At 40.0% G+C, this 26,476-nt stretch overlaps 1 protein-coding gene across 5 annotated transcripts in view; it reads right to left on the bottom strand.

The window, feature by feature from the left end:
* The window catches only part of ATXN7 (ataxin 7), an 84,136-nt gene extending 58,564 nt beyond the window's left edge, over nucleotides 1–25,572 (bottom strand). The window contains exons 1-4 of one of the 5 annotated variants that reach the window (XM_064519130.1): nucleotides 25,454–25,572; nucleotides 16,694–17,231; nucleotides 6,989–7,288; nucleotides 6,495–6,563 (exon numbers count right to left, since the gene is read on the bottom strand). In XM_064519130.1, coding sequence (XP_064375200.1) covers nucleotides 6,495–6,563; nucleotides 6,989–7,277 — 358 coding nt within the window. In that variant the 5' untranslated portion in view covers nucleotides 7,278–7,288; nucleotides 16,694–17,231; nucleotides 25,454–25,572. Of the gene's footprint in view, nucleotides 1–6,494; nucleotides 6,564–6,988; nucleotides 7,289–7,383; nucleotides 7,638–16,693; nucleotides 23,466–25,453 lie in introns of those variants that run through there. The other 4 variants (XM_064519129.1, XM_064519132.1, XM_064519128.1 and 1 more) reach the window with 4 other exon arrangements.
* Nucleotides 25,573–26,476: the final 904 nt, after the last annotated feature.

Raw genomic sequence — 26,476 nt, 5'->3', positions numbered from 1 at the left:
TTTTCCTGCTCTACTTAGGTATTATTAACCGCTGTGTGAAAACCATATTTCAATATAATACTCATTGTATCGTTCTTCTCTTGCTGTATACAACAGAAACTATAGAAAAGAAAATAAACATTTATCAAGCATCATTTAGACATCACCTCTTCTGCATAGGAATAACCTAGCTAATCATACATACCACTTTAAGAACTGTTAAACACTGAATTCTTGGCTGTTATGAATGTGTACAGACAAGTATTTTAAAGGGCTTTTTTTTTATTCTTGTTTTCTCACATATTATCAGCTAGGTTGAGGTAGCTCTGTAGCTGCAATTGCAGTGTAAGTCCTCAGTGCCTTGCAGTATCAGACTAATACTGTGGTAATATCCAAAACCTGCAAAGTATCTTTAAAACATAAAAGATGACACAGTTCTAACTTGCAGTCTAACATCACAATATTCTATTTATAACATGTGACTCATCTTGCCAGAAATAATTAAATATTGTAAACAGAACTTGGATTTAAGTGAAAAATAACATGAAGAAAAAAAAAACAAGTGCCAGTCACTGCAAATAATCTCAAAAGTAGCATTCTTTCAAATTCCATGTTTTTCAAATTATTTCATAAAATCTCTACAATTTTCTTAAGAAATTTAATGCACTTTCAAAATCTCCTTGTAACTGTTTTATGATAACCAGTCCACAAATCCTTAAAACATTTTGTGTAAATAGCCAATTAATATGCAATGAAAGGGTGAGGAGTTTTATCTAATTATATTCTGAGAACAGCTATGCAGAGTGTCAAAAAGAGAAGTGTGGCACTTCATGTTGCTACTTTAAAATATTTATTTCAATCTATTAAAAATTCTTACAGTGTATTTGCAGGCAGTCAAGGACTATAGAGCCCTCTAAGCCTCTTAGACATGATTTAACACAACAAAAATCAACTCAGTTGAGCACCTCCACAGGCTGAATAAAAACAAATTTAAATTTGAAATAAGATGCTGTCTCTTACTTGTAAGTACAACTTAATATTGCAACAAAAGTTTCACCAATGCTTTAATTATTTATTGAACCTGCTACTAGGAAAATTCTAGACCTTTGTGTCTATGTGAAGATGGTTGTTGTGAGGCTTCCTGGTCCTGGAAACCGGTGCTCAACCCTTTCTAGCATGGGCTCTAACAAGCGCAGAGTTCATTGCATGGCACAGCACTGGCAGCTTCCATTAATAAAAATATACTTTGATATAATCAAATCTCAAAGATTCTGCTGAGTGCCTTAGAGGTTCAAGGAGGGGTTTTTTTGCTTTGTTTTGTTTTTCAGGACATATTAACTGTCTAAGACCAGAAGTTTAACTGCTACTGGGTGACAAGATACTGAGGAGAATTTGTTCCTATCTGCTCATACGATAGATTCCTCAGATAAGAAAGTCTTCAAGAGTGCTTTCTGAAGCTGCCTAATACGCAGCTGAAGATAAGATCTAGCAAAAAATGGCTATTTGCTTTTGGGAAAAAAAAAAAAAAAGAAATCAACGCTTGCTTTATTAAGAACACTATAATCTAAACACTGCAACGCTGTCCCCATGCTGCAAGACCATGCAGCCAGCATCAGTTCTGACCTGTAATACCCCCAAGCATATCAAGTGCATCAGGAAACACTGCTGAACTAACCTCAACCTAAGACAAAGCAATTGTCTCCTCTGCATCTCCCTAAACAAGTGCTGAGTGGACCTTCTCAACCAAAATAGCTCAGTTGCATATGCAGAGAAATCAGAAATTTCCTTGGGTTTCTGGTAAGCACTGAGTGCAAACAGCTAAAACAAACCCACAGGCAAGGCTTCACAGATGCTATAAAGGTGGCAAAGACCTCTTCTTAGCCATGACGTCAGACTTCAACAACGCTTTAATGACACAATTCAGCTCAAGACCCGGGTTACAAATGCTCCATCCTTCCTTTATACTTAGTTGCCAGTCATCTATAAACCGAGATGACCAATAAATGAAGAAGGCGGCACCAAAGGATCCCCCTCTCAAAGGGCATAAAAAGAATAGGGTCATATATGTGTAACCGAAGGGGGAGGATGCTCAAGTGTTGGTAAAGGTATCCCAAGCTTTCAGCATGCCCTGAATATGTTATCAAAAACACAAACACGCAAACGATTTTAAATTGTCTAAACTAAATCACTCCTCTCTTCCCCAGTTTTATTTTCTATTCCAAGATGCTATAGTTTCCTTAGCTTTTTTAAAAAATCATTGCACATATTTGAGAATTATTTTACAAGTCTATATAATAATCTAACAGACTTTTCCCCCCAGCTACTTTAATAGGGTTTCACATATTAACAAGTATTACTGCAAAGGTAATGACAACATCTCTGCTAGGAGCAAATATGTTATTTCTTTCTCTCTCTTTCTCTCTCCAATACAGTTTTGTGGGGATTTGGGGACTTAAAACAATATACAGAATAGCTGGTGGCAACAAGAAATTTAGCATGGGGAACATTGGTTTGGAGTTTCTTGGGGATGCGGGACAGCTAAGTCCCCAGTGCTGGTAACTAGCCTTAGGCCTCTTATTATTTCTACTCAAAGCTTCTCTAAACCTTTGTAGATTGAAATAAGCCAGCCTGTCATCAGATTTTGCAAGACACAAGTTCATTCTGTTGAAGCCTGTCAAAGTTAGCAGGATTGAACTCTATGCTTATAAACACAGTTCTGCTTACAGATCATCTTCACAAATATAATGGGCTAGAAACAAATTTTTTAAAGCAAACTGGAATTCTAGAGAAGTTGATGAGAATCTCCTGAAAACCATCTTGTCTGCAAAAGGTAACAAAGTTTTAAAGCACCGATTATAACAAAGTTTGACCTTAAGAATAATTTACTTTGAACAAAAAAAAAAAAAATCACATACTACAGACTCATCAACCTCCTTTTGAGATCTACTGCATCTGTAAGATGAACTGAGTATACGTGAATACATGGCCTGTACTTTATGTGACATGTTCCTGACACACAGACAAGTTTGAAAGATGCACTAAAGCAAAGTTTCATTTTAAAATATTAGAAAAATGAATGAAGGGGACCACGCTACAGTTTCTTCATCATAGAAAAAAACTACATTGCAGCAGAATCAAACCTTTTGTCAATTCATAAATAGTAGGTAATTAAATGACTGGATGAACTAGAACAGACTCTATCATATGAACAACATATGAAAATAACTCAAGTACAATTGCTTCTAACATGCTCTTCCATTCACAGCACTCTTTGACACAAAAAGACACTTCAGTGTTTAAAGACAAAGTACACTTTAAATTAAAATTTTCCCACGTTGAAGGATGTCCATTTCTCATTCCCATATGCCAGGGATTTTTCACACTTTGTAACACTTTGGAAGCACGGTAAGAATCTCAGGCCCATACCATTTTCCTGAAGTTCGAACTTCTACACCAAAGCTCAGCACAGACCATTAGTGACTTAAAAAGCAACACACAGGAAAGCATCCACTGAGTTTCTCACTTTGGTGAAGGTCTTCGGGAATCTCAGCAGGAATGGATATATTGTGGATTAGTACAGTAGAAAACACAGCAGGGCAGTGAAAAACAAACAGGGAAGTACGACAGGAGACAAATGCTGGGAGTCCAAGAAGCCCAAATTCAATGTCTATTTCTTACTTCAGTGTGAGCTTGGGTACATCAGGTAGAATTAGATACAGAAAAAACATTTGCAAGTACAAACTAATTTTAGTTTCTTGATCCCTTCATGGAACTAGCATCTCTGACTTAGGCCTCATCAGGGTCCACAACAACCTGGGTGCCAAGACAGGAGCTGCCTGGTTCGCAAATAGGAAATGCCAGTTACAAAGGCGTGTCTGAAATGCTGCCTCTCCTCCAAGCTTACAAACATTCTCCTGGAATTACTTATTAGGCCCTTTTTTCCTTTAAGAAGACCACCAGGTCTTCTTTTCCTTTAAAATATAACAAAAGGAGAGGCTGGTAATGATAACCCTCTTTTTAATACAGTGCTATCAGAGGGAGAACAGTCACTCTAAATTCAGTAGATGCAGACTCTAATACCATAAAGGCTGAAATTCATCTTTCACCATCAGGCAGACTGATGCTGAAGCTATTTCCATGAGAAGACTTGGAGCACAGAAAGAATGTGTGGAAAAGGAAGCACCTATAACCTAATGGGTACATGGGCTGGTGGGAGCCTGATCTAAAAGGTATCAACAGTTAAATAAAAAGAACAATTCCTGGACTCAACCCAGTTCTCACAAGTGGACTGTAATGCTACGTTCACTACTTCTCCCCCTCTCCAGGCCATGAATATTTAATTCTTTTATGCAAACTGGAAGAGTTGAAATACAAGGTTAACTTAGCCCAAATAACCTTGAAATCCTTTCGTGAAGTTTGGGAGTTGAGTTAGAGAGGTCCAGCTGTAGAGGGAGAGCTTTCTTACACAATGAGCTGGGTAGTTCACCATATTTAAAATACTGTATGGTATTACAACAAAAATCTTGAGAGTAGAATTGATTTGGCAGAGTTTATATTTTTGTTCCCTATTCCCTGTATTAAGAACCCCTGTCTATAAGAGTGCAATTATTCATTAAATGTTTGTTCCTCAGTTTTGAATGCAAAATTCTTCCTGGACTAAAGGATCAGTTACAGTGCTCTCTAAGTCTTATTTGATAACATTATATACGCACCTACATACATGCACATACGTTTATACATATGCTGGTATGTTTTTTCTGCTCACCTAGTTTAAGTGCAAACTTTATTAGGACTACGTTTTCCTTTGCCTTTATTTTGCACTCAGTAGTTCCTTATAGACTGACTACAGATGTATGTTAAATTAGCGTCCGATTCAAATGTTGTATTGCAACCAAAATAAACAGACTTCTGGAACCCTGACAGAGCTACTAGCTTTCAGTTTTAATTCTCAAAGTGTTTAATGAATTTCTTTCAGATAGGTCCTAATCCTACAAATCATTCACATGGCTGGAGTCAGTAGAGAAAAGCAGTGTCTCAGTGGTCAGTCCGTGCAGAAACAGTTTCCTGATTTGTCTCCAGTGAAAAAAAGATTATTCTTCACCCTGCCAGCTAATCTTTAAAATCTAGAAACCTTAGAGAGTTGCAGTTTAAGAGTTAGGAATAAGACAGAACATGTTTGAAAATCCTTATTAGCAAAATCTTTACCAGGATAACTCCTGTACTTTCTGATGTCTCCATAGCACAACAGTTTTCTCACTGTTATAAATGCTGTTCTAACATTTGAATGACTTGTCTATTTAGAAAAAATAAATAAAATATCTAACACAAATATTAGATTTAGACTAGACAATAACACTAATAAAGTGATTTTTAAAATGCCTAAGAACCTGTATATACACTCAGAACACAGCAAAATGGCACAAGCCTTTCTGACCACCACAGCACAGTATCTACATCTCTCTTACAGGTCAGTGACCACTGATTCTGGTCCTAGAAACTGTTTTTTTTTAAATAGTCTAGCAATATTAGTAATCCTACAATAAATATACCTTTTGATTCAGCCTCAAAATAGATCAGTGCTTCCCAGTCTTACTAGTCCATGTCAACTTGCTTTAATTTGCATTTGCTGTTTCTAGCTCACAAGTAGAGAAGTGCTGAATCAGATCATCTCCTAAGGTCCCTGGCAAGCCCTGTTTTTTGCGATCGTAAACAAAGTTTATGAACTCTGTCTTCCGTTTCTAACAGTACCATATAAATGATTCTGATCTAACTGATCGAGTATTTAAACCTACAACGACTATTCTACGGTATACTTCTCAGTAAGTCTCATAGAGCTGAACTGATAGCAATGCTATTAAGAAAGTTTCAGAACATTTCTCTGCTATAAAATAGCCATTAAATTGGAAGGAGAGAGGGAAAAAAAAGAAAATCCAAACCAGACTCATTACTGTTTTCTCCACTCTGTATTACAAAGTTACCAATAATTGGTAGGTTTCATCTATTGTTTGGCTACAACTTCACGTAGCATTTTTGCTTTTGGAAAAGAACAGGGCTATCTTAAGGTGCTTTTGCTGGTCACAGGTGAAAGGCCGCTCTCATTTAGCGGTACCCTAAGAAATAAACGCAACACACTGACATGACAGAGAAACAGAGATCAGTGTTGAAATACTGATGCAGATCACATTAGGAACCAAACTATTCGAGTTCAAGAGAAGATATCGTCGGTGCTGGTCGCACTGACAGCTTCCTTCAGACTATTCAGGGCCAATGAGCTATCCAACTAGAAACATCGTAAAGACAGTTCAGTAAATAACCCAAGTTTAATACTGTAGTTTTGATTAGATATTAATTTAATAACAATGCTAATAACATCACTCACTGACAGGCCGTAAGTCCCAAATCCAAAATGACGGGGTCAAAGGCAAGTTTCTCTTTCCCGTAAGTGTCCTCTAGCAACTAATTACAAGCAGGAAAACTTCTCCACGCACTTTTCTCCGAGAACGAATCGCACTCACCTTCTCGGCAGAGTCGCATCGCTTCTCGGTTCTTCCCGTATTCCTTGAAACTTTCTTCTAATGCTGTTCCTACATAACAAATGGCGAAAGAAAGCAAGATCTCAGCCCGTGCAGGAGCCACACTGCCGCGCAGACCCCCACCCGGTGCCGACCCGCTCCCCGCTCAGCCCCGCGCGCCCGCAGCGGCGCACTTCGGACGGGGCGGCCGCCCGCACCTGCGGCCCCGCGGGCGGCTGTCACCGGCGGGCGGCGCCTCACCTGCGGCCGAAACTTCCCCGCCCGCCTCCGCGCCGCAGCCCCGCGGCCGCGGGGGGCTCGGCGGGGCCGCGCGCGCAGCACCGCGGGCGCCGGCGCCGCCTCGCTCCGCCCGGCCGCTGGCGGCGGTGCCCCGCGGGCGCGGAGGCGGTGCGCCCGGGCGCTTCCGGAGCGGCGCGGCCGCGCCTGGGGCGCCGCCGCGGGGCCGGGGGGCGGCGGGGGCCGCCGCGGGCGCTCACCGTCGTTCCCGTGAAGTTTAGCAGCATCGACCCAGTGGCTCCAGGGCTGCCCCAGCATCGCCTCCGGGCTGGGCAGGGACCGGCGCTCCCCGACGGCCGCCATTGCCGCTGCGGTGGCGGAGGGGCCGGCGCCGCTGCCTCCTCCCCCGCCTCCGCCCCCGCCTCCGCCTCCTCCGCCGCCGCCTCCGCCCTCGCCGTGCCGGGGCCGGGGCCGCCGCTGCCGCTGCCTGGCCGCCGCCGCCGCTCTGCGCTGCTCCCCTCTGACGTCACCCGCGGCCCGCGCCGACATTCTTTCCGCTGCTACAATGTAACGAGAAAAGTCAGCGGCCGCTTAAGGTGGCGCCGCGCTTAAGGAGGCGCCGCGCCGCCCGCCCGCCCGCCCGCCGCCGACTCACCTCCGCGGGGGCGCCGGGGGCGCGGGCCGGGCGCCCATCGTGCGCGGCAGCGCGCCCCCTCCCCCGCCCCGCCGCCTCCGCGCTCGCCGCGCTACGCCGCCGGCCGCGCGCCGCCGGGCTCCATAGGCCGAAGCTGCGCGGGCCGCAGCGCCGCGGCCGGGGACCCTACCGCCGCCGCGGCCGCAGCGCGCCCCGCCGCCTCGCAGGGGCGGGCGCGGCGGAAGGAAGTGGGCGACGGCTGCGAGGCCGCGCAGCGCCGCCGCTGCCCCCCGCCGGCCCGGCTGCGCCGCGGGGGCGGCCCCACGGCCAGCGCTGCGCCCCGCTCCGCGCCCGCGCCCCGCTCCGGGCTGGGGGCTAGAACCGCCCCCGCGGGCTGCGGCGCTGCCTCGTCCTGGAGCAGCGACCCGCGGCCGCTCGCTGCGCCCCGGCGCACCAGCACCAGCGCCGCGGGGCCGGGAACAACCCTGCGGAACAGCGAGCAGCGCTCACTCCCGCGCCCCGCTCCGCGAGCGGCTTTTGCGTCGTGCGTGACTCCCGCTGCACAGGCCGAAGAATTTGACTAAGTCCGTTTCACTTTGTTTCCACCACTTTTATTTTCGGAGAGCCCCCCCCCCCCCACACACACACACACCCCTTCTTACAGTCATACCCCGATTTTCATATCTCTCGTGGTTGTAATTCCACATTTCCTTTCAGGCAGCATCAGCGGTTGCCTACACTTAGGGATGACACTGAGCAGTATTAAAAGGCATAAATGTTGGTAAAAACACTTCTGTGCCCGAAAACTGTTAATAACAAAGTTACTAAGTTTTGCAAAATCAAGTTTTGTACCTAAACTAACTCCAAAACCAGACTTCTTAATTACGGGATTTTCTCTCCAGTGTTCAAGTAGCAATGCCAAATTAAACCCACAGGCCCTGATCTGCAAAGATTTCTGTCCATACCTAATGCCCCTGTCAGTTATATTACCCTCAATGAACAACTGAAGATGTAAATCGGTCTGGTCCCCTGTCTCCTCTGTGGGCAGTTACATGAGCACAGCCTTTGCACAAGCTTAAGAGCACAGACTCAAGCCTTCAGCAGAACTACTCAGAGCAGGTTACAGGTCACACACGCACATTTGCAAAACTAGATGGCAAAAATCAAAATAGCAGACAAGTTTGTCCAGACTGCCCCATCCAATCCTGCAAAGGTGGGCAGGCAGGCTTAGGCACCACTGTACTGCCATAGGAATAGAACCTGGAACATATGGAATCCGTCACCACATCGATATTCCTTTCCAAAATTGTGCATATAAAAGATTTTAAAATACAAGCGTGTTAGACAGTAGTCAGATGGGATAGGATAGGCTATAATTATGAAAATTGTTTCAGTCTACCACCCAGCTGATATATTTACATTATAATCAGAATGTATCTTGTACAACTACGAACCTAACACAGAATACTGAGTGGTATTTTTTCCTCACTTGATTACCGTAAGTCTAATTTAACTCCTTAAAAAAATAAAAAGGCAAACAACGTGAGCCTTAGATAAAGATAGAAATTACGACTTCTACTGTAGACATTTGTAGTAGGATTAACGAAGGCTATCAACTTCTGAGCTTGGCCCTAATCTTTCAGCTATACATGTTCTTAACTATACTGTAGTTTCCTGAAACAGTGGAATGGCTCTTCATCTCAGATCTGAGCATGAGTAGAAAGTGTTTACAGGACCAGAGTCTAAAGATAAATGATGAATGGAGGACATTATTTTATGATGCGTTGTTTAATAGCAGTACTTTATAGTATAAAAAACTACTTAAAAACATCACTGGAAAAGATGTCAGTCAGGGGACAATCAATCTTAAGCTTCCGAAGAGAATCTAAGCTATTTTGTGGTACAGATAAGTGAAAATTTTATTACTGGTTTCTTTCAACAAACAATTCAACTAGTTCCACAAATGCAGTCTAATGTAACATCTGCAGTTCAACTCGGACTCCAGCCGTAGCATAAGACCAGTTACAGATAGAATTATATTCTCTATGTCAAATACTCTGGTTTATATTACAAACTTTTCTTTGTTTGTACCGCGCTCCTCTGTTCTGGGGAACGCTGTCACCACAACAATTTGAAAAAGAATTCTCCACTGTCTATGAGACTCACAAAAAATTTCACTATTTTACATAGATCAAAAAGCAAGTGTAGTGGTGGGTGTCCATACGGCACCCTAAAACTTCAATGCTCACCTTTAAATAGCAGCAGATTTTACCATGACATACCTATTTAACATGTATATATCATGTGATTCTTTTCTTTACTCGTTACTGATGCATATACGTTAAATTACATAAAAGTAAATTTGGCAAAAGTACATTGATTAGCTAATTATTCTAACAAGCCAATATACTATCAACTTTTCAGTTTCTAAGGTTGACACTCATCAAGCTACTCAAAAGTGGTTATTGCTTTAAAAGTGCCAGCCAAATGGGTAAAGCATACACCACCTTTATCTCCATACATCTTCGATTACTACCTTCCTTGCTGTTTTTTGCTCTTTCAAGCTTGTTGGGTTTTTTTCCCTCCCTCTTTCACCTTTTCTTTTTTTCCTATAAATTCCCACTCAAAACCTTAATTCTGCAGTCTGGCCTCAGGCTGTCTTTTAGTAAACTATCCTTCCTCCAGCAAAACATTTTCTCATGGTGTCGTGAATACGTCAGTACTCCAGTAGAGGGAGGAAAGTGGCAGCAGAAAGATCAGTTCATCAGTTCAGTGCACAAAACTGACTGACGAGTCAGAGTAGGAATCAAGGCAGATGAAGCACTGATATTACAAGTACTGGAGGTGGAGAGACAGTTGTCTGTTTTATGAACTCACTATGCTGAATGTGTGTGTGCTGGTTTTCTTTAACTTAAGTACGCAAGTCCAGTTCTCTTAAACTGTTCCGAAAGTGCTATACAGGGATGCGTTGATTATTTAGGAGAAAAAAAACCTGTGAACACCTCAGAAAAGCCTGAAAATCCATCATGTTAGAAGGAGGTAAGAACTGAAAATGTGTACAAGCTGTAGCCTTTGAACAGAGGGAACAAGGATTCACCCCATCTACTACCACGAATCTGAGACAGCAGGTTAAGAGTCTGGTCATCCAAAGCTCCCTTGGCCATCACTGGAGACCCAGGGATGTCTTGGAGTTTGATTCAGCCCAGTCTGGTCCAAAGCACTCTTTGAAGACGCCCATCTCTTCCCACTGACCACAGAAAAAGTCAAGGATAATTATGTATGTAAATTGGGCACCTGTGTTAGGCACCTAGAATTTAAGACGAATGAACCTGGTCAAGGGCAGGCAGAACAGTGAGGCGTGGAAAATCCTGCCTCGAAGCCAGGACTCCTACGAGAACAAAACAGGGACCAGAAGCACTAGCAATTCAAAAGGTTTAACTGAGGAAGTAAAAAAATAGCACAAGGAGTATCATTAGGATCAAGGCTGCGTGAACGGCTCTGCTCGTGTGTCTGAAGGAGACAGAATGAGAACAGGTGTTCAGAAAACGGAGAGAGAAAACATGGAGGGATAAATTCAGCTCAAAGAAAGACAGAAAGAGAAACCAGAGAAGGAAAAATGTGAGAAGGAAAATACAGTAGAAAACAGCATATGATGTAGAGAAAACAACCAAATAACAGACTGAAGAAAAATCATTAAACCCCCCCCACAACCTGCAACAGGAAAGAAAGAATGAGTCAAGAAGAGGAAACAAAACACAAAAGAAAAGACGGAAAACTGAAGTTTTAAAGCTCGCTAAATAAATTTAACAACATATTGAATGTGGTTTGCAATAATATGATTAAATATATGCATACAGGCAGTATCCAGCTAGTTAAAACTGCAGGGGATGTTTGTGTGCATGACACTGCAGGCATTTTTTCACCGCTACTGGCAGGTTTCCTTCTTTTGCTACATGGTCCTGGAAAGATGTTCAAAGGGGAACACCTAACTCAGGTGTTCAATTAGTATCTGCATGACAATCTCCATATAAGACCTGAGATAGCATAACTCTTAACTGGAATGAAAAAGGAAGGATAAATCTGAAGCTGAATTATTTCAAGAACAGAAGTATAATGATAAGATTCACTGAAGATTTTCCACAATGAACGCTAAAGGATGCACGAATTAAAGTGGGAAGGGTGAGACAATCTACGAGGGTGTCACTACTACAGAAGAAAGAAAAATCATGAATTCACAAAAAAAATTGTCAAGGAAAAGACCCAAAGAGCATTACAGCACAACAGAAAACCAAGTAAGTTAATTCTAGCCAAAAGGTGTGAAGCGATCAAGAAAGGCTTAAAAACTAGGAACAAATATTAGCACTGAAGACTTGTTGGTAGATGAGATTCAGGATGAAATAACAACTCAAGCAGCTGATACACCGAGGTGAAATCCTGACCCTCATGTCAGCTCCTGTTGACAGCAGTGGAACTGGGAGTATTTCTTGTGCATTTTAAAATACGTCTCAAGTATGAGAAGTACAAGAATATAATTTGACAAGTTGGCAAGCAAGAGATAAAAAGTTCATATAAATCAGAGTGTCCAGATAATGAGAGAACTATCCAAACATAATAAAGCAGACCATTTCATTTAAGCCCTTACTATAGATAAACATTAATACATCAAGAAAACACATTATGGTACTCTGCAGTTCACTCTCACTTCCAGTGAAATCAAGTGATTTCTCCCTTTATTATCACACACAGGACCGAGATCTCAAGGAGTAATCATCACGAGCAACACGCAACAGATACTTAAACAATAAACCGGGCCAGTCTATTATCCTTTTTCCACAGACCCTGGAAACACGTAGATATGTTTAATTTATATATGAGGAACACTTCAATAGGGGAGCTGAAGCTGCTCAGAAGTTTTGAAATTCAGCCACTCCATAAATACAGGAATATGAAATTATCATGGATACTTACTATAAACCACCTGGACCAGAGAAAAGAACAATACCGGTAGGATGAGAAGCCTAACTTTCCTTCTTTGGGGAGAGGGAATGGAGGCTAATAACTGTAAGTAAATCTGAGAAGCCGCCTGCATTAGGATAAGAATGCAATAGATACCCCAGTATGTTTATCCAAACTTCACAATGACTAAGCTGAAGATAATGTAACATTTTTATACCCATATTATAAACATATGTCATTGCTATGTGTTATAAAATATATAGTATCTAACAAAACATTGCAACCACTTTCTTTTTCACTTAACAATCAAATATGTCTTAAATGCCGGTCATACTTCTTCAAAAACTGATGACATAGCAGAAAAAGGAGCATAAGTAATACAGAAACACAGATCCTTGCCCTGCTTAGATGTAACTAATACTGTCAGTTCTTACAGAGAATTTTACAAAGAAAACACTGAATAGTGATACAAAATTTTCAATTTTTAAAGGTAACTAGGTATGATTACACAAAGTACATTCGGTTAATGATTTGGAAATCAAACTAATCTTCATTTATTTTAGGTAAGGTGCTGAAATCACCTTCTGAATTTGCCAATGTTAAAACAATTTCAGCAACCTAACTAGGCAGATGAATCATTCTAAGGAATTAGAATAGGTATGATCTTTTGAATTCTCATTTATACACAGAGAATATAATATTACAATTTAGAGTGATTCATACATACAGCTATTCCGAACAATTCTAACAAAACATTTGTGCTGAATTTCCATTTGTTGAAATCCAAGCACTTAACGTGAACACTTTGATATCAATGATCTTCTGATGGGACCTAACTAGCACACAAGGTTTTACAATGTGCCTGGTTTCTTGTCAGTTTTTTACATGGCTCTATGGCAGTCCACTGAGGCAGGAGACTCCAGGCCTGAGCACACAATCCCTTGAGACCACAATGGTACCTACCTGTGATGTGAAACTGCTTGAGTCCTCATAGCCTCAGCAGTTTGACATGCTGATTACCATCAAATCAAGGATCCTGAAAATCTTCGCACCGCAAAATTTAAATTTATACCATTCTTTCCTTCTCTCTCTCTTTTTTTTTTTTTTTGCTGCTCATTGGTGCTATCTACACTGACTACACTCTTGCCAAGTTCGCAACAAAACAGCATACAAGTCAGAAATACAGAAGTCTATCGGACTTGACGAGATGCCTCCAAGCGTGCTAAGAGTGTTGACTGATACAAAGCCATGCCCTATCATCTTTGAAAAGTCGCATATGTGGACTGGATAGATGGACCATAAGATGGGTGGCAAACCAGCAAAACTGCTGTGCTCCAAAAGTGGTAGTTAATGGCTCAAAGTCAAACTGGCAACCAGTCACAAGCAGAGTTCCTCAGGTTCAATACGGGGTCCAATCCTATTCGGTATCTTTATAAATGATCTGGATGATGGGATTGAATACACCCTCAACACATTTTCAGATGACACAAAACTTGGAGGAGGGGTAAAAGGAAGTAACTATACAGAGAGACCTTGACAGGCTGGAAGCCTGGGCCAGCAAGAACTGCATTAGGTTTAACAAATATAAATGTAAAGTCCTGCCTGTAGTATGGAATAAGCTGAAGCACCAAGACAGGCTGGGGCCTGACTAGTTGAGGTGTAGCTCTGCTGGAAAGGACCTAGGGTCCTGGTGGACATCAAGCTGAACATAAGTCAGCAGAGCAACCTGGCAGCAATGAAGAGAAGCAAGAGCTAAGGGATCAAGGGATGCAATTATTGTACTGTACTTGGCACTTATTAGGCCACACCTGGAATACTGTGTCCAGTTTTGGTGCCCCCCCCCTCCCCCGCCAGTTCAAGAGACATTGAAAAACTAGATAGGGTCCAGCAAAGCCTACCAAGATGATTAGACGGTTGGAGAACTTAACATATGACAAAATATGCAGGAATTTGGTTTGTTCAGCCTAGAAAAGAGAAGGCTTATGTGGAATCTAATCAGTCTTCCCATACGTAGAAGGTAGTTATACAGAAGATGGAGGTACTCTCTTCACAAGAGACACACAGACAGGGCAAGAAGCAAGGGGCACAAGTTGCTTCAGAGGAAGTTCTGTCTAGGTGTAAGAAAAAAAAAATCTTCATTTTGAGAACAATTAAATTTTGGAACAGGTTGCCCAGAGAATTGGTGGAATCTCCCCTGCTAGAAATATTCAGGACTCATCTTGACAGGCCCTTGGACAACCCTCTTTCAACAGAAGATTGGACCATTTGATCTTCAGAGGTCTCTTCCAACCCAGACTTTTCTATGATTGTATGAAAGTCTCATAGATGATGAGGCCCTGTTTGGTGAGGAGAAGTAGGAAAGTAGACAAGAACAGACATTCTCAGTCTGCTGGAAAACCCAGGGGAAGCATTTTGTTTTAGAAACTTCATATACTGGAGTTTCCAATGTAGGAATTCAAGTCTACAGGGAAAAAAAAGCTTTTTTTTTTTTTTTTTTTTTATTATTATTAACCCTCACATTAGGAACATTTTCAAAGGAGAGGTAAACATTTGGTGCTACTAAACTGGAGTGACAACACTAAAACTAATTTTCTTTGATGATGCGCTTAGTATGAACTTGTATGTTTGTTCACAGATAAAGGAAAAAAAGTAAAAGATTGAATGCCTGATTCTGTATCATTATGTAGACATTCATGGGAATGTAAAGGAAGTGTGAAACATCACGATCTGAGTTAACAGCACTTGCATTAATTTTGGTCTGATGTAATAAGCACCTGGAGTATATGTCTAATGTTTCCACACTAGACTTAACTGAATTCTTCAGTTATCTGTATTTTTAAATTCTTATAATATTCAATGACAGATAAATCAAATGGGAAACAGATGAGTTCATTTTCTGTTGGTTCTATTGTAAATTTTCTATATAAAAACCTGTAATTCTGGAATACTCCAATATCCTATTGTGACTATAATGACTCAATACTTTCCAGTAAACACTAGAACATGTTTAGCTTGAAAACTAGTATTGCCAAAACCCTATACAGTCTTCACTGTGCAACACACAGGACAAGATTCAGTATGTGTAACTGCTGCATCTAAGTTTTGCCAACTAGTACACCAAGTCTCAGCTTCCACACTCTGAATCAGAAGCCTTTAGCTGCTGAGCTACAAACCTGCCCCTCCAACTCCGTATGCCAGAAATTGTAAAACTTTGCAAAGAGAACCCACAGATAACAGTTTTACAAAGTTTCTTCTCCTGAAAGAGCACCTGCCTTCATAGAAACTTTCCAAAGAAAAAGCTTCAAATGGAAAGTAGAGAGGGGAAAGAAAGAGTTTTAGCTGAGCTGTTCAAGAGAAGACAGCACTTTGAGAGTCACAACATGACAAACATTCCCTGCTCTTCTTGAGCCCAGATTAACTCTGCCACTTATTTAAGTTCTGCAGCCCAGCTCCATGCTAACTATAATGGCACCTTCTGCTACAATCTATTTTAAAAGACACTGAAAGATGATTTCACAGCAAATACTAGCCAGGCTGTAACAGACTGGATTCTTCAAGTCCGTGCATAGGAAAAAATGAAAACTTAAAGAATGGATTTTTTTCTTTCATGGTATCAAGCAAAAACATGCAAAATGCTAAAATGCATGTGATGATTTAAGAGTAGAGATAAATGTAAGGGAAACAGAGAAAGAAATAGATACTGCCTCAAGGAATTAGCAATACCTGATAAAATAACCTTCAACATGAGCTTTTTATCCAAAAATTCAATTTATTATCGTCATTCCCTCTCTTTTACCTAGTGTTCTGCCAAGGACACAAGTCATGGAGAGGAAATCCACTGTGTTACGCAACTGTACAGTTCCTGCCTGAGTTTACTTTTCTACTTTCTGAACACGTATGACAATATTGATGCAGTTATAGCAGGCCATGATATACATCAGCAGCGTAACTGCCCTCAAATGCTTTAAAGTAACAAGGAAATGTGGAAATAGGTAAAAATAATTATTCAGAAAAAGAGTTTACATCTTCTGAAATATAATAAATAAATAAAAAGTATTCCCTGTATACCAAACCTTACTCATCCAAATTACTTCACCTATATGATTGAGATATATAATCCAACCTACTTTTATCTTTTTAAGATTTGACTGCTGCATGCATTGAGCTCCCTTCAGGCTGACTGTAAGGTCATTTTACTTCCCACTAAAACATATATTAAACACCTGCATTTTTCAAAAAATTCCCCACACTGCATCTGGTAACACTTCGGACTTGCTTTGCAATTCTGTTAATATCCTATTCTCCATGCTTCCCCCATCTAAAGTATGTGAATATTACGCTTAAGGAAAATATTTTGGTAAGCATGTCACAGTACCTTGAAAGTATGGTGAATCACTGGGTTGATTTATCAATTGATCTTCATCTGTTTAGATTTCAGAAGCTTTCTCTAACTTATATCTGATTAATTCTGAAACAAAACAAGAAGAGTGCAACAATAAGACATTTGAAACTTCATCTCAGTTTCACAGCAATAATTTTCTATCTCAAAAACTAATATGAAGTATGTTATCAGTTTTACAAATACAGCTTTTGCAATGCATTTAAAATTGAAAGGTAAGCAGGGAGTTGTTATGTACTCTCATGTGCAGAGCAGGTCTTTAAATGGCAGTCTGACATTACCAGAAAGGTATGCATTGGTTGAAATCTCAATCTTCAGCCCAGTACTGCATTTATATAGACTATTACTGACCAGATTTCCAAGTAGACGGTTGTGTCGGTATCACAAGCTGGTAACGACACTGCGCTGGATTTTCTGCACAAGATTTTTCCAGAATACAGCATGACTCCAACAACAAGAGCTCTTGGTACGCAGCCATTGACATTTTCACCACCATGTCATGTAACTCAGATGGCTAAAAACGATCACGCGTGTAATAGTCAGTAATGACTATTATTGTATCGCTGATGAAGAATTTAACAAAAATTAGAAAGTTACACACATTGAGACCTTTCCCACATAAGGAACTTATATCATCTCAAGCAAGATTTTTAAAAATCCTTTCATTTAAGATTTATAAACTTTTTGTTTATATAAAATAAACTGAAGTACGGTTTATTCTGGTTTAGCCTAAATCAATGCTCAATTGGTTAAAGCTAACCCAAAGCCCTGTTAAAACTTCAAAGAGCATTTTCAACCATCCTTGTGCACGGGTTACACTAAAGATCAAATAACTTACTTTCATAAGTATTTTGCAATTAAACTAGTGGTTTTTTTCATCTAATAAGAAGTCACAAAGATAGATTTACACAAGCCAATCTTGTGCTGGGAGTGGATGACACTTCAGAGAAAACTATTTTCTTCCTCTCAAAGGATCAAAGTCCAGACATGAGGAATGCAGTCCAAGAGGGCATCCAAGCCATCCTTTTAGGCTCTTCCGCCCTAGTGGAAGGTGCAGAATGAAGCCTTTCCTGGCTTCTGTTACTTCTCTGGGAAGCTGCCTGCAAACTGAGCTCATGTTTTTAAATACTCCTTATCCAGTGAAGATAAAACCCACTTTTTTTCATTTTAAAGTGCAGCTGACACTGTCTTGACTGGGATCACCTACAAACATATTTACTATTTCTAAGCTTTACTAAGCTTTACTCCGCTCAGTGATGCACTTGATCCTAAGAAGCGCGTCAGAGCTTAATTATATTCTGATTATTCTTCAAAATCCCCAATTTTGTCATCTTCAGTGCACAGTACTTGGAAGCAAGCACTGCGTTATTTTCTCTCTCGCCTCTGCAGTCACTGTTCTGCTTTATAGCTCATAAGACTTGAGGCAACTGATCATGAACAAATTGCTGCATGAGTAAGAGCCTCTGAACGCACTTTATCTCATAGTTACACACAGAAATCTCACCGAGTACTATAAAATAAACCCTTCTCTGCAGCTCTTACTGGTGTTTCCTGGGAAAGGAAATGCAGTCTTTGTCAAAAATCCTTTTTCACCTTTGTCTGTCCGGGGCAGGAAGACTCCAAATTCATACGGACCATCCCATTCGCAGATCACTCAACGCTTCGCCCCAGTCTCAACCCCCTCATGCAGATGACCTTGCTGCCGTGAAGGTAACCCACTTTCTCCCGTCCCCAATTTCTTCAGTGGACATGGGAGCTCTAAGTGCAAAATACCCTTTATTTTACCCTTATTTGAAACATTCCTAACTTTCGAAAGTATCAAAACTGATGCCTCAAAAAACCAACCTCGTTTAACTCTGACCCATCAGATACCTTTTCTTTGCAGCTGGAATGTAAGAAATACGCAAAGAACACATCTAAAACCTGGAACAGCCTTTCTCCTTCATCAGCCAGTAAATATCCTAATTTAAGATAAAATGTAATGCCTACATTTATGTAAATAAAGATTTGGATGTAAGTAAGGAACAATCGCCCTGACACTGTGCTTCATTTTAGACCTTTTAGGATTACGGGTAAACCTAATGAGGTCTTATTCTGCTAAAAATGGAGATGCCTGTTGAATGAACAAGAGATGGCCAGCACAAGGCTATGGGCTGCTGTTGCGGCTAGCTAGTAGCTCCAGAGTAAAACAAAGCAATTGCCAGGCTAACCTAACCTGTGCTGGGGACAGATTCAGGACCTGCCACCTCCAGAACAGCAGTGGGCCAAAGATGGTATAAGAAATAAAAATTGTACCAGTTTTACAATTGGTCCTCCTATTCCCTTTAGGGGACACAATGCTTTGAATCTTTACAGATTCAAAAATAAGTACTAGTTATATATTTCAAATAGAGAAAATATACCAAACCTCTGCAAATTCCAATTACAAAGTTGCAGCCTCTCAAGATTTCACATAATTCCACTGTACACAAATGTAAAATGCTTCTCGCAAGTACTTAAATATTTACTACATATTTGCACAAACAAAAATGCAGCAAAATTCCCAGTGCATGATAAAAGAATGATAGAAGTTATTCTAAAACTATTTCAAAGATATATATGAATCTTCATTGATAATGAGAAGGGTCAGACTTAAACAACTACTATCTAAGTGTCGGTGGAGAAGCTGTGAGGCCTTTCATATACTTCTAAACAAATTGATAAAAAATTCCCAAACAACGTGCACAGTAAGGTGCACTTGAGGGGCTCTAACACTGATTACTGCCATTCTCCTTTGCCTAATTGCAACATAAATACATTTGCATTCATTATTTTGCTGAATAAATCATGTTATCACTAACTTCGGTTTTATCTTGCAACAATTTTTCATGTAACTTTGAAATCTTCCTTAGCAGAAAGATTAACAAAGTCATAAGAAGCTTTTGCATATTGCTGCTTAAATAGCTTCAGCTGTTTAAATACAACCACACAAGGCATAGAACAGACAGGCCAGAAAAATGCTTGGTTTCAGAAATAACGAATCATATTCTATACACTTGTATCTTGTCTTATACTTCAAAATACCTGCATCTTGCAACATGATTAACATGACCATTCGAAAGTTCAATCCATAAAACACATTAGCTTGCTGCAACAAACTAAAACATGTGAGGACAGTCAAAATTATATTTATACCTTTAAGAATTGTATCTGTGTACAATTGTAGAGAAGAAAAAGACATGTTCTGTATGTGATGCTATAGGAATATTTCATTCTGATTACAACTCGTATTATAACAGAAACAAAAAACAAAAGACTGGTAAGCAAGCAATAAAGATACTGAACATGAGGATTTTCCACCTTTTAAAAATAAATAAAATCCTGACTGGTCCATTTAAAAGAATGCATGAAGTGAAACAATAATTTTAAAATAATATACAAATGTATAGTATAAACACACACATACTTTTCAAGACAGAAAGCCACAGCTAATCAAGACAATGCAGAGTACATGATTAACACGATTTGCAAAATTTATTATTGAGCTTCTCTGTTAAAGGTAACATTATTCAAACTAACAGTTATGGTTACTGCAGATTATTGCAGATTAAAGATTTCAAATTAGTTCCTCACGTATATCATTATTGTGAGTGGTTGCATTTTATCTGTTTAATTTTAAACTACTGCAGGCAGATGAAAATCATCTTAAAATCTGACTCAATTTAGGTACACTAACCTTACAACCTTATAACACTAACCTTAACAGAGCTGTTGGTTCTTAAACAGGTACAACACTATTCTCAATGTAAACAAAGGACACTGGCATGCACCCCGGGCTAAGGATGTCAGCATTTTTCAAACACCTTTCTGACTGTTCCATTTTATGGTGATGCAATATGACCTACATTTTCAATGGCCAAAGAGAGACAGAGATAGAAAGGGAGGAGAGAGAGAAAAGAAAGACAGACAGACCTTTTCTGTCCTTATCCTCCATTAACTAAAGCTTTAACTACCCCTCAGGAGGATGGCAATGGGCAAGAATAAAAGCAGACGATCCTCACAGTAAATTCTGAATGAAAAGCTGAAAGATAGCCTAGCATAAGAAATAGTAAGATTTTTCTATAAGCCTGTGCACAAGTACATAGTAATATTCTCAACAGGAAAGAACACTAGAATCAATAATGCTATAATCAGTTGCCAGTACTGAGCTATCTGAAATACAGATGCTTATTTTACCACCTTGTATTTCCCATCATGTTCATACCACCTCATTTCTAAATATTCCCTTTAGATCTCAAAAAGAAACACAAAAGAACCCACATCATTATCACCATTTTTACAAACACGGAAATTGAGAAAGAATCTGATTTCCCAACAGTTACCTAACGGGCCCAAGGCAGGGTTGGGAACAGAAGGCATCACTCTTCATTATCACCGTACTGTGCCATCTATTAGGGACTGGGATGCCTGACATACTAATACATAATCTTGACATAATTCCAAAATTATCTCTATCTTGCCTTTCTTGCATATGAACTTCACACAGAAACCTGTACTAGATTATTGCTAACTCTTAGAAAGGTTTCCCTCTCAAACAAAGGGCTGTATTTCTCAAGCTGGTTCTGGAAATGCACTTGACTGTGAATTGTAAAACTTGATATAAATACCAATGGCATTTTTCACTACAAACATGTAAAAATAAAGGGTTAATTCAAGCTTTAATTGCTTTCTCATTCTTTTGCAACTAAAGCATCTTTCCTTTCAAAAATCAGTATTTTTTTGCAGCTAAACTAGTATGTAAAAATTAAAATTAAAATTAAAGGCTTGCTCCTATGATTATGTTAAACAAAAATGAAGATCTTTCTATTTTCAGTTACTGATATTTTAGCACAAGGGCTGTCTTCTTGCAGAATATTTGCAAAGCGCTTATGGCATCAAAACCCTTTTAGTAATGCTAGCAGTTAATACAACACACAATATAACAACAAATCATTTCCTTATTATTGAAACCGAAGGCCAAAATTTGATCTTAAGTATACCTTTGTAAATCCAGAAAGACTCCAGTGCTTTCCAAAGAGTTTCTTGGGATTTGCACTTACGTAAACAGCACTGTAATTTGGCACTGAGTTTGAAACCAGAGATCAATGTAATGTATAGATTAATTCCTGGTTTTCAACTGTATTTATTATAACAATAGCTTTCTTCTCAAGCAGTAGCCGTCTCCTGAAATGCAATCATCCCTGCACAGCAAGTACTGAGGAACTGTCCTTCCTGTGCCGGGATGCTGCTGCCTTTTACGACTGCAACGTTACATCAAGCTGCCTGGTGGTGACTAGTCTTGGGAGGCAAACAGCACTCAATGGGAGGAGCGGAGAGCGAAAAATTGAAGTGTATCCTGCTTTTAACTGCAGAGACAGAGCAGAAAGTCAAGATAGCGTGATAACCAGAACGAATGGAATGAATTACCTGTAAAACGATCAGAGGGAATACAGAAATTAAGAGAGTATGGACACTGTAGAAGGAGATCCTTGCATACCAGGGAGGGGGCAATGTCCGAAGAAAACAGAGAAGTACTTCTCACGCTAATTAACCACACGTGCCCAGGAGACTGTGAGGATTTCCCATTCTCTTTAAAATGGGATTAAAATCACACATTCCTCCGCTCCTATTATCCCTGCTTGCACCTTGTTCAATCCACTTTACTCTTTGAAAATGAACTCAGTGGGAGACTCTGGTATTTCCCATACTATAAACAAAAACTCATTTCTGTTAGTTCAGAAGAACAGCTCAAGACAGACTCCTTCTTAACTATTTTCACCATTATCAAAACTGTCTTTTGTGAATGTTTCACAGCAATATTTTCTGAGTTTCTCATACTTTTCTCTTTTTTTCTTTCTTGCTGCACAGTATCTCTCTTTCAGATCAGAAGGGAGAGAAGCTGAGGTGACATTTTTATTGCTGTCCAACACCATAAAAATTCCAGCTGGAGAAGCCAACCAGCGCAGGGACTTGCAGGGTCCCAGCCAAATAACCCTTCCGCTCTAACAGTGACTGCCATCTAGAGTCAGCGAACACCGGCTCGCATGAAACACACTATTGTTACGGAGAAAAACACGGGAGCAATGAGAGCAATGTTAATCCCAACCATTCAAGCACCAAGAACTCACATTCTAAAAAGTTACAACTACCTTGAACAATTTAAACTATTTGGAGTTGTCTTCTTTACAGGCCTTCTGGCTAATGAGCACTTAGCCCACATCTCCCAGCTTCTCCCTGAAAACTGAAAAGCCACTTGCATTTCGTTATAAACGCCTAAGCTGTACATGTAGGAAAAATAATTAAAATAACACTATACTGCTTTTCAAGTAAATCCTCTGCTCCAGATAGTTTGATTTTGGAATGAGTTTAAAGTCTGCTCTGGAACACTCTCGTTTTGCCTGCCTTAAGAGACCACAAAAAATAACACAAACCCCCTTTCCTGACACGTTCTGGACAGATACATACACGTCACGCTCAGAACCAAAAGCCAAGTTCCACCATCAGCTGAAGATGCGACAGCCAATGTACATACATTTAAAAGACTACCTGTGTAAAAATGCTGACGGAAGCTTTAACATTAACTCTAGTAATACTTATGAGATTAAAAAATGTCTTTCTAGCAACATGAATCTTAATTTAAAACCCTTAATATTTTCATTTTAAGAAATACATTCATACTGACCCCAATATACTAATGGCTTAAATGTCTACACAAATCCACTTAAGCCAAGAAGACTTCTTACATAATGTAAATTTGACACGTTTATATAATGTCTTGACTCAGGGCTGTTTATTATACCATATAAAAATCGTATCTTTTTTTCTTACTACTACCGTAAAACCTATGTAGCTATTAATAGGGTAGCATATAGTCAAGCATCAATCAAACAACAACTGGATACTCATTAACTGAATAAAAGGAAGGACATTTTGGTTATTATTTACTTGGAAAAATATAATAATTTGCATTTGAACATATTCCCTGCAGCATTTACCTTTTCTGCAAACCATACACATATCGAGCCATGACGGTGTAAGTATCTGTTAGCACATACTGTATTATTAAAATAATTCACTAATCATAGCTTTTAATGTCTTGTGAAGAAATCAGTTCTCCAGTTTCCTCATTCCTCTTCTGTTCATGACCAGAAACACCGCTAATGAAGCATTAAAAAAAGCACAGGATTTCTTCTTAGCTTTATCACTGTTGCAACAGATACACAAACTCCAGGTCACTCAGTGTACCTCCCACTTAGTGCCAGTCCCATTGAGAAACGGATTTGTTCTAAGTGGGCATAAATTCACAGATAAGATGAAATTAAATGTGATTACAAAACTCGCTGTCAAACATGGCTACCTGCTTATGTACCAAATGTCAAGCTGTAGTTTTCTGAAAACAGCCGTTTCTACCCCTTGCACACATGCAGCCACCACAGTAACTGTTCGCTCAGATCCATGCATAAGCCACCGTTCTTCCCCACAAAGCCCTTGCATGAATCCTCTTAAGTTTCTCAAGTAGAATAACAATTCCGCAGCTGGCCTGGCTGTAACGTTACAACAAAGAATAATACCTAAACAGGAGGACAGGTACTCACAGTACGGTACAGTCTTAGAAGATGACATGCCAAAAAAAAAAAAAAAAAAAAAGAAAAAAAAGAAAAAAACCCCAACGACGCTAGAGAAACACACCCCTTACTTGGTATATGCTTGACAGCTACCATAGCCTTCCTTACAGATGTAAACTCCAGTTGAAAAAGAACTGCTGAACAGGTCACACAAAGTGGAAAATTAGTTTCAATGTATATCAGTCTCATACTCTAACTCTGTAAAAACCTGTGCAGTGTGCAGTTAGAGATCTGTTAACCAAAACAGGGATGGAAGGAGCCTCCAAAGGTTGGACAGTCCATCCTGCAGCCCCAAGGCATGGTAACTACAGTATCTGTCAGGAACAATATAGGTAGTCCAACCTGTTCTTAGAGGCTTCAAGCAATGGAAACACCGTCCCCTCAGGTGATTTTTCCCATGTTTTAATACATCCACTAGAAAATTGTGTTCGTCCATGCTGAACCTTCTTTGCTGCAATTTAACCTGTTACCATGGTCCTATCTGCCATAAGCCCCCTCTTTGCAAAGCTCTTTAGCAGATTTGTCCTCTCGCTCTCACAGTCCCCTCTTTCTTCAGCTGAGGAATCCCATTCAGCTAAGGAATCCCATTCTTTTGGCACTTCCTTCTGCGTCACGTTTTCCAGATTTTTAAGCAACTTCACTGCTGTCTCCGCACTTCCTCTTTTCTAATTTCAGTCAATAGAGACCCTGTTGTCCTGTATGCCTGCAGTTAACCAACACCTTATTTCAAAACTAGAGGAGACGGAATAGTCTGAACAGGAAAGTATGAACAAGACATTTTAAGGTGTTCTTCCACTGTTATTTCCTTTCATGTTGCATAATTTTTCAGCTAATCGCCATTAAGAAGAAAAAAATTTGGAAGTACTTAATCTCTCAGATTTACTAGAAGCCACCGCTCTTCATAAACTCAGGATCCTTAATGATGTATATTTTTATGTCTAACAAAGTTTAGGAATCTTGACTTGAACACAACAGGCACGCCTTCCCAATGCAGTGTTTTGTATTTACACATAAACCAACCAAAAGTAAATGTGATACTCCTATCACTTTAAAAATTCGATTCATGTTCCTGAAATAATAAAATTGTCATTACCATGGTGTGAGCACAAATATAAAAAGGAGGTTGGTCCCCTTGTTCTGCAGCAGAACTATGCACATTCCTGTTGACATCCCAGATGGTGCACAAAGAAGAGCTGGCAAAGCACTGGAAACACAGAAAAACTGCTTGCCAAAATGGGAAGAAAAATAAAAAGTTAAAAATTAATCTGAAAGCTTCAAAGCAGATCCTTGCAAAATGCAATCACAAAAGAGTATTCGATTTTTTTCTTTTATAAATCTTCCAACATTATATTTATGTGCCCAAACTCTCAATAATTGCATTTTCTATTTCTTTAAAGTAAATTTTACTCTTAAGCTTTAAATTCCCTGGTAACAATAAACAACTATATCAAAGTCTCAAAATTCCTCACGATAAAAAAATTTGTCTGGAATGATCTTTGACTTGACATTGGATGATTTTTGGCAAAACTGAAGACAGAATTTCAAACAACTCTTTCCTTCATTATTAACTAAGAGGATAATGGAGCCTAGCAAAGTCTGGGCCCTGTTAACAGCTGGGCTAGGAGAACACATAGTTAAGGTAATGTTCTTTTCCTGCCTCTGTAGCTTTGTCAAAAAAACCCACACACTTTGAAATGAATTACTGTAATATTTTTCTCAACCACAACAAAGAGTCCTGTATCTCACCCATACCTACTACAAGCTCTCCTGCAATAAGGCTGCTCATGACTATTTTTTTCCAGGCAAAGACATTTATTCTAGGACAGTCTTGCAGCTGCTTACAAGATACCACCTGCACAGGAGTGCACTTGCTGAATAACTTCAAGAAATCTCCGTAGGAAGTAACGCGTTCCCATCACATCCATCTCCGCAGCAGAGCAACAACAACAGCAAGCAGGGCCAGAAAAAAGATGCAGAAAATCAGTTATACTCACAAGCAGAAAGAGAAGAAAATGCAGGTTGCAAAATGGCTGTCTTAGAGTTGTAACTCTCTGTGCCAAATTTAGTAGACCAGTCCTAGAAAGACATGATGGGGAAGAGACTCTATAAAGAGGCA

The sequence above is a fragment of the Dromaius novaehollandiae genome, chromosome 12, assembly GCF_036370855.1.
Source record: "Dromaius novaehollandiae isolate bDroNov1 chromosome 12, bDroNov1.hap1, whole genome shotgun sequence".
Classification (NCBI taxonomy): Eukaryota; Metazoa; Chordata; class Aves; order Casuariiformes; family Dromaiidae; genus Dromaius; species Dromaius novaehollandiae.
This window is presented reverse-complemented; position numbering and strand designations above follow the sequence as displayed.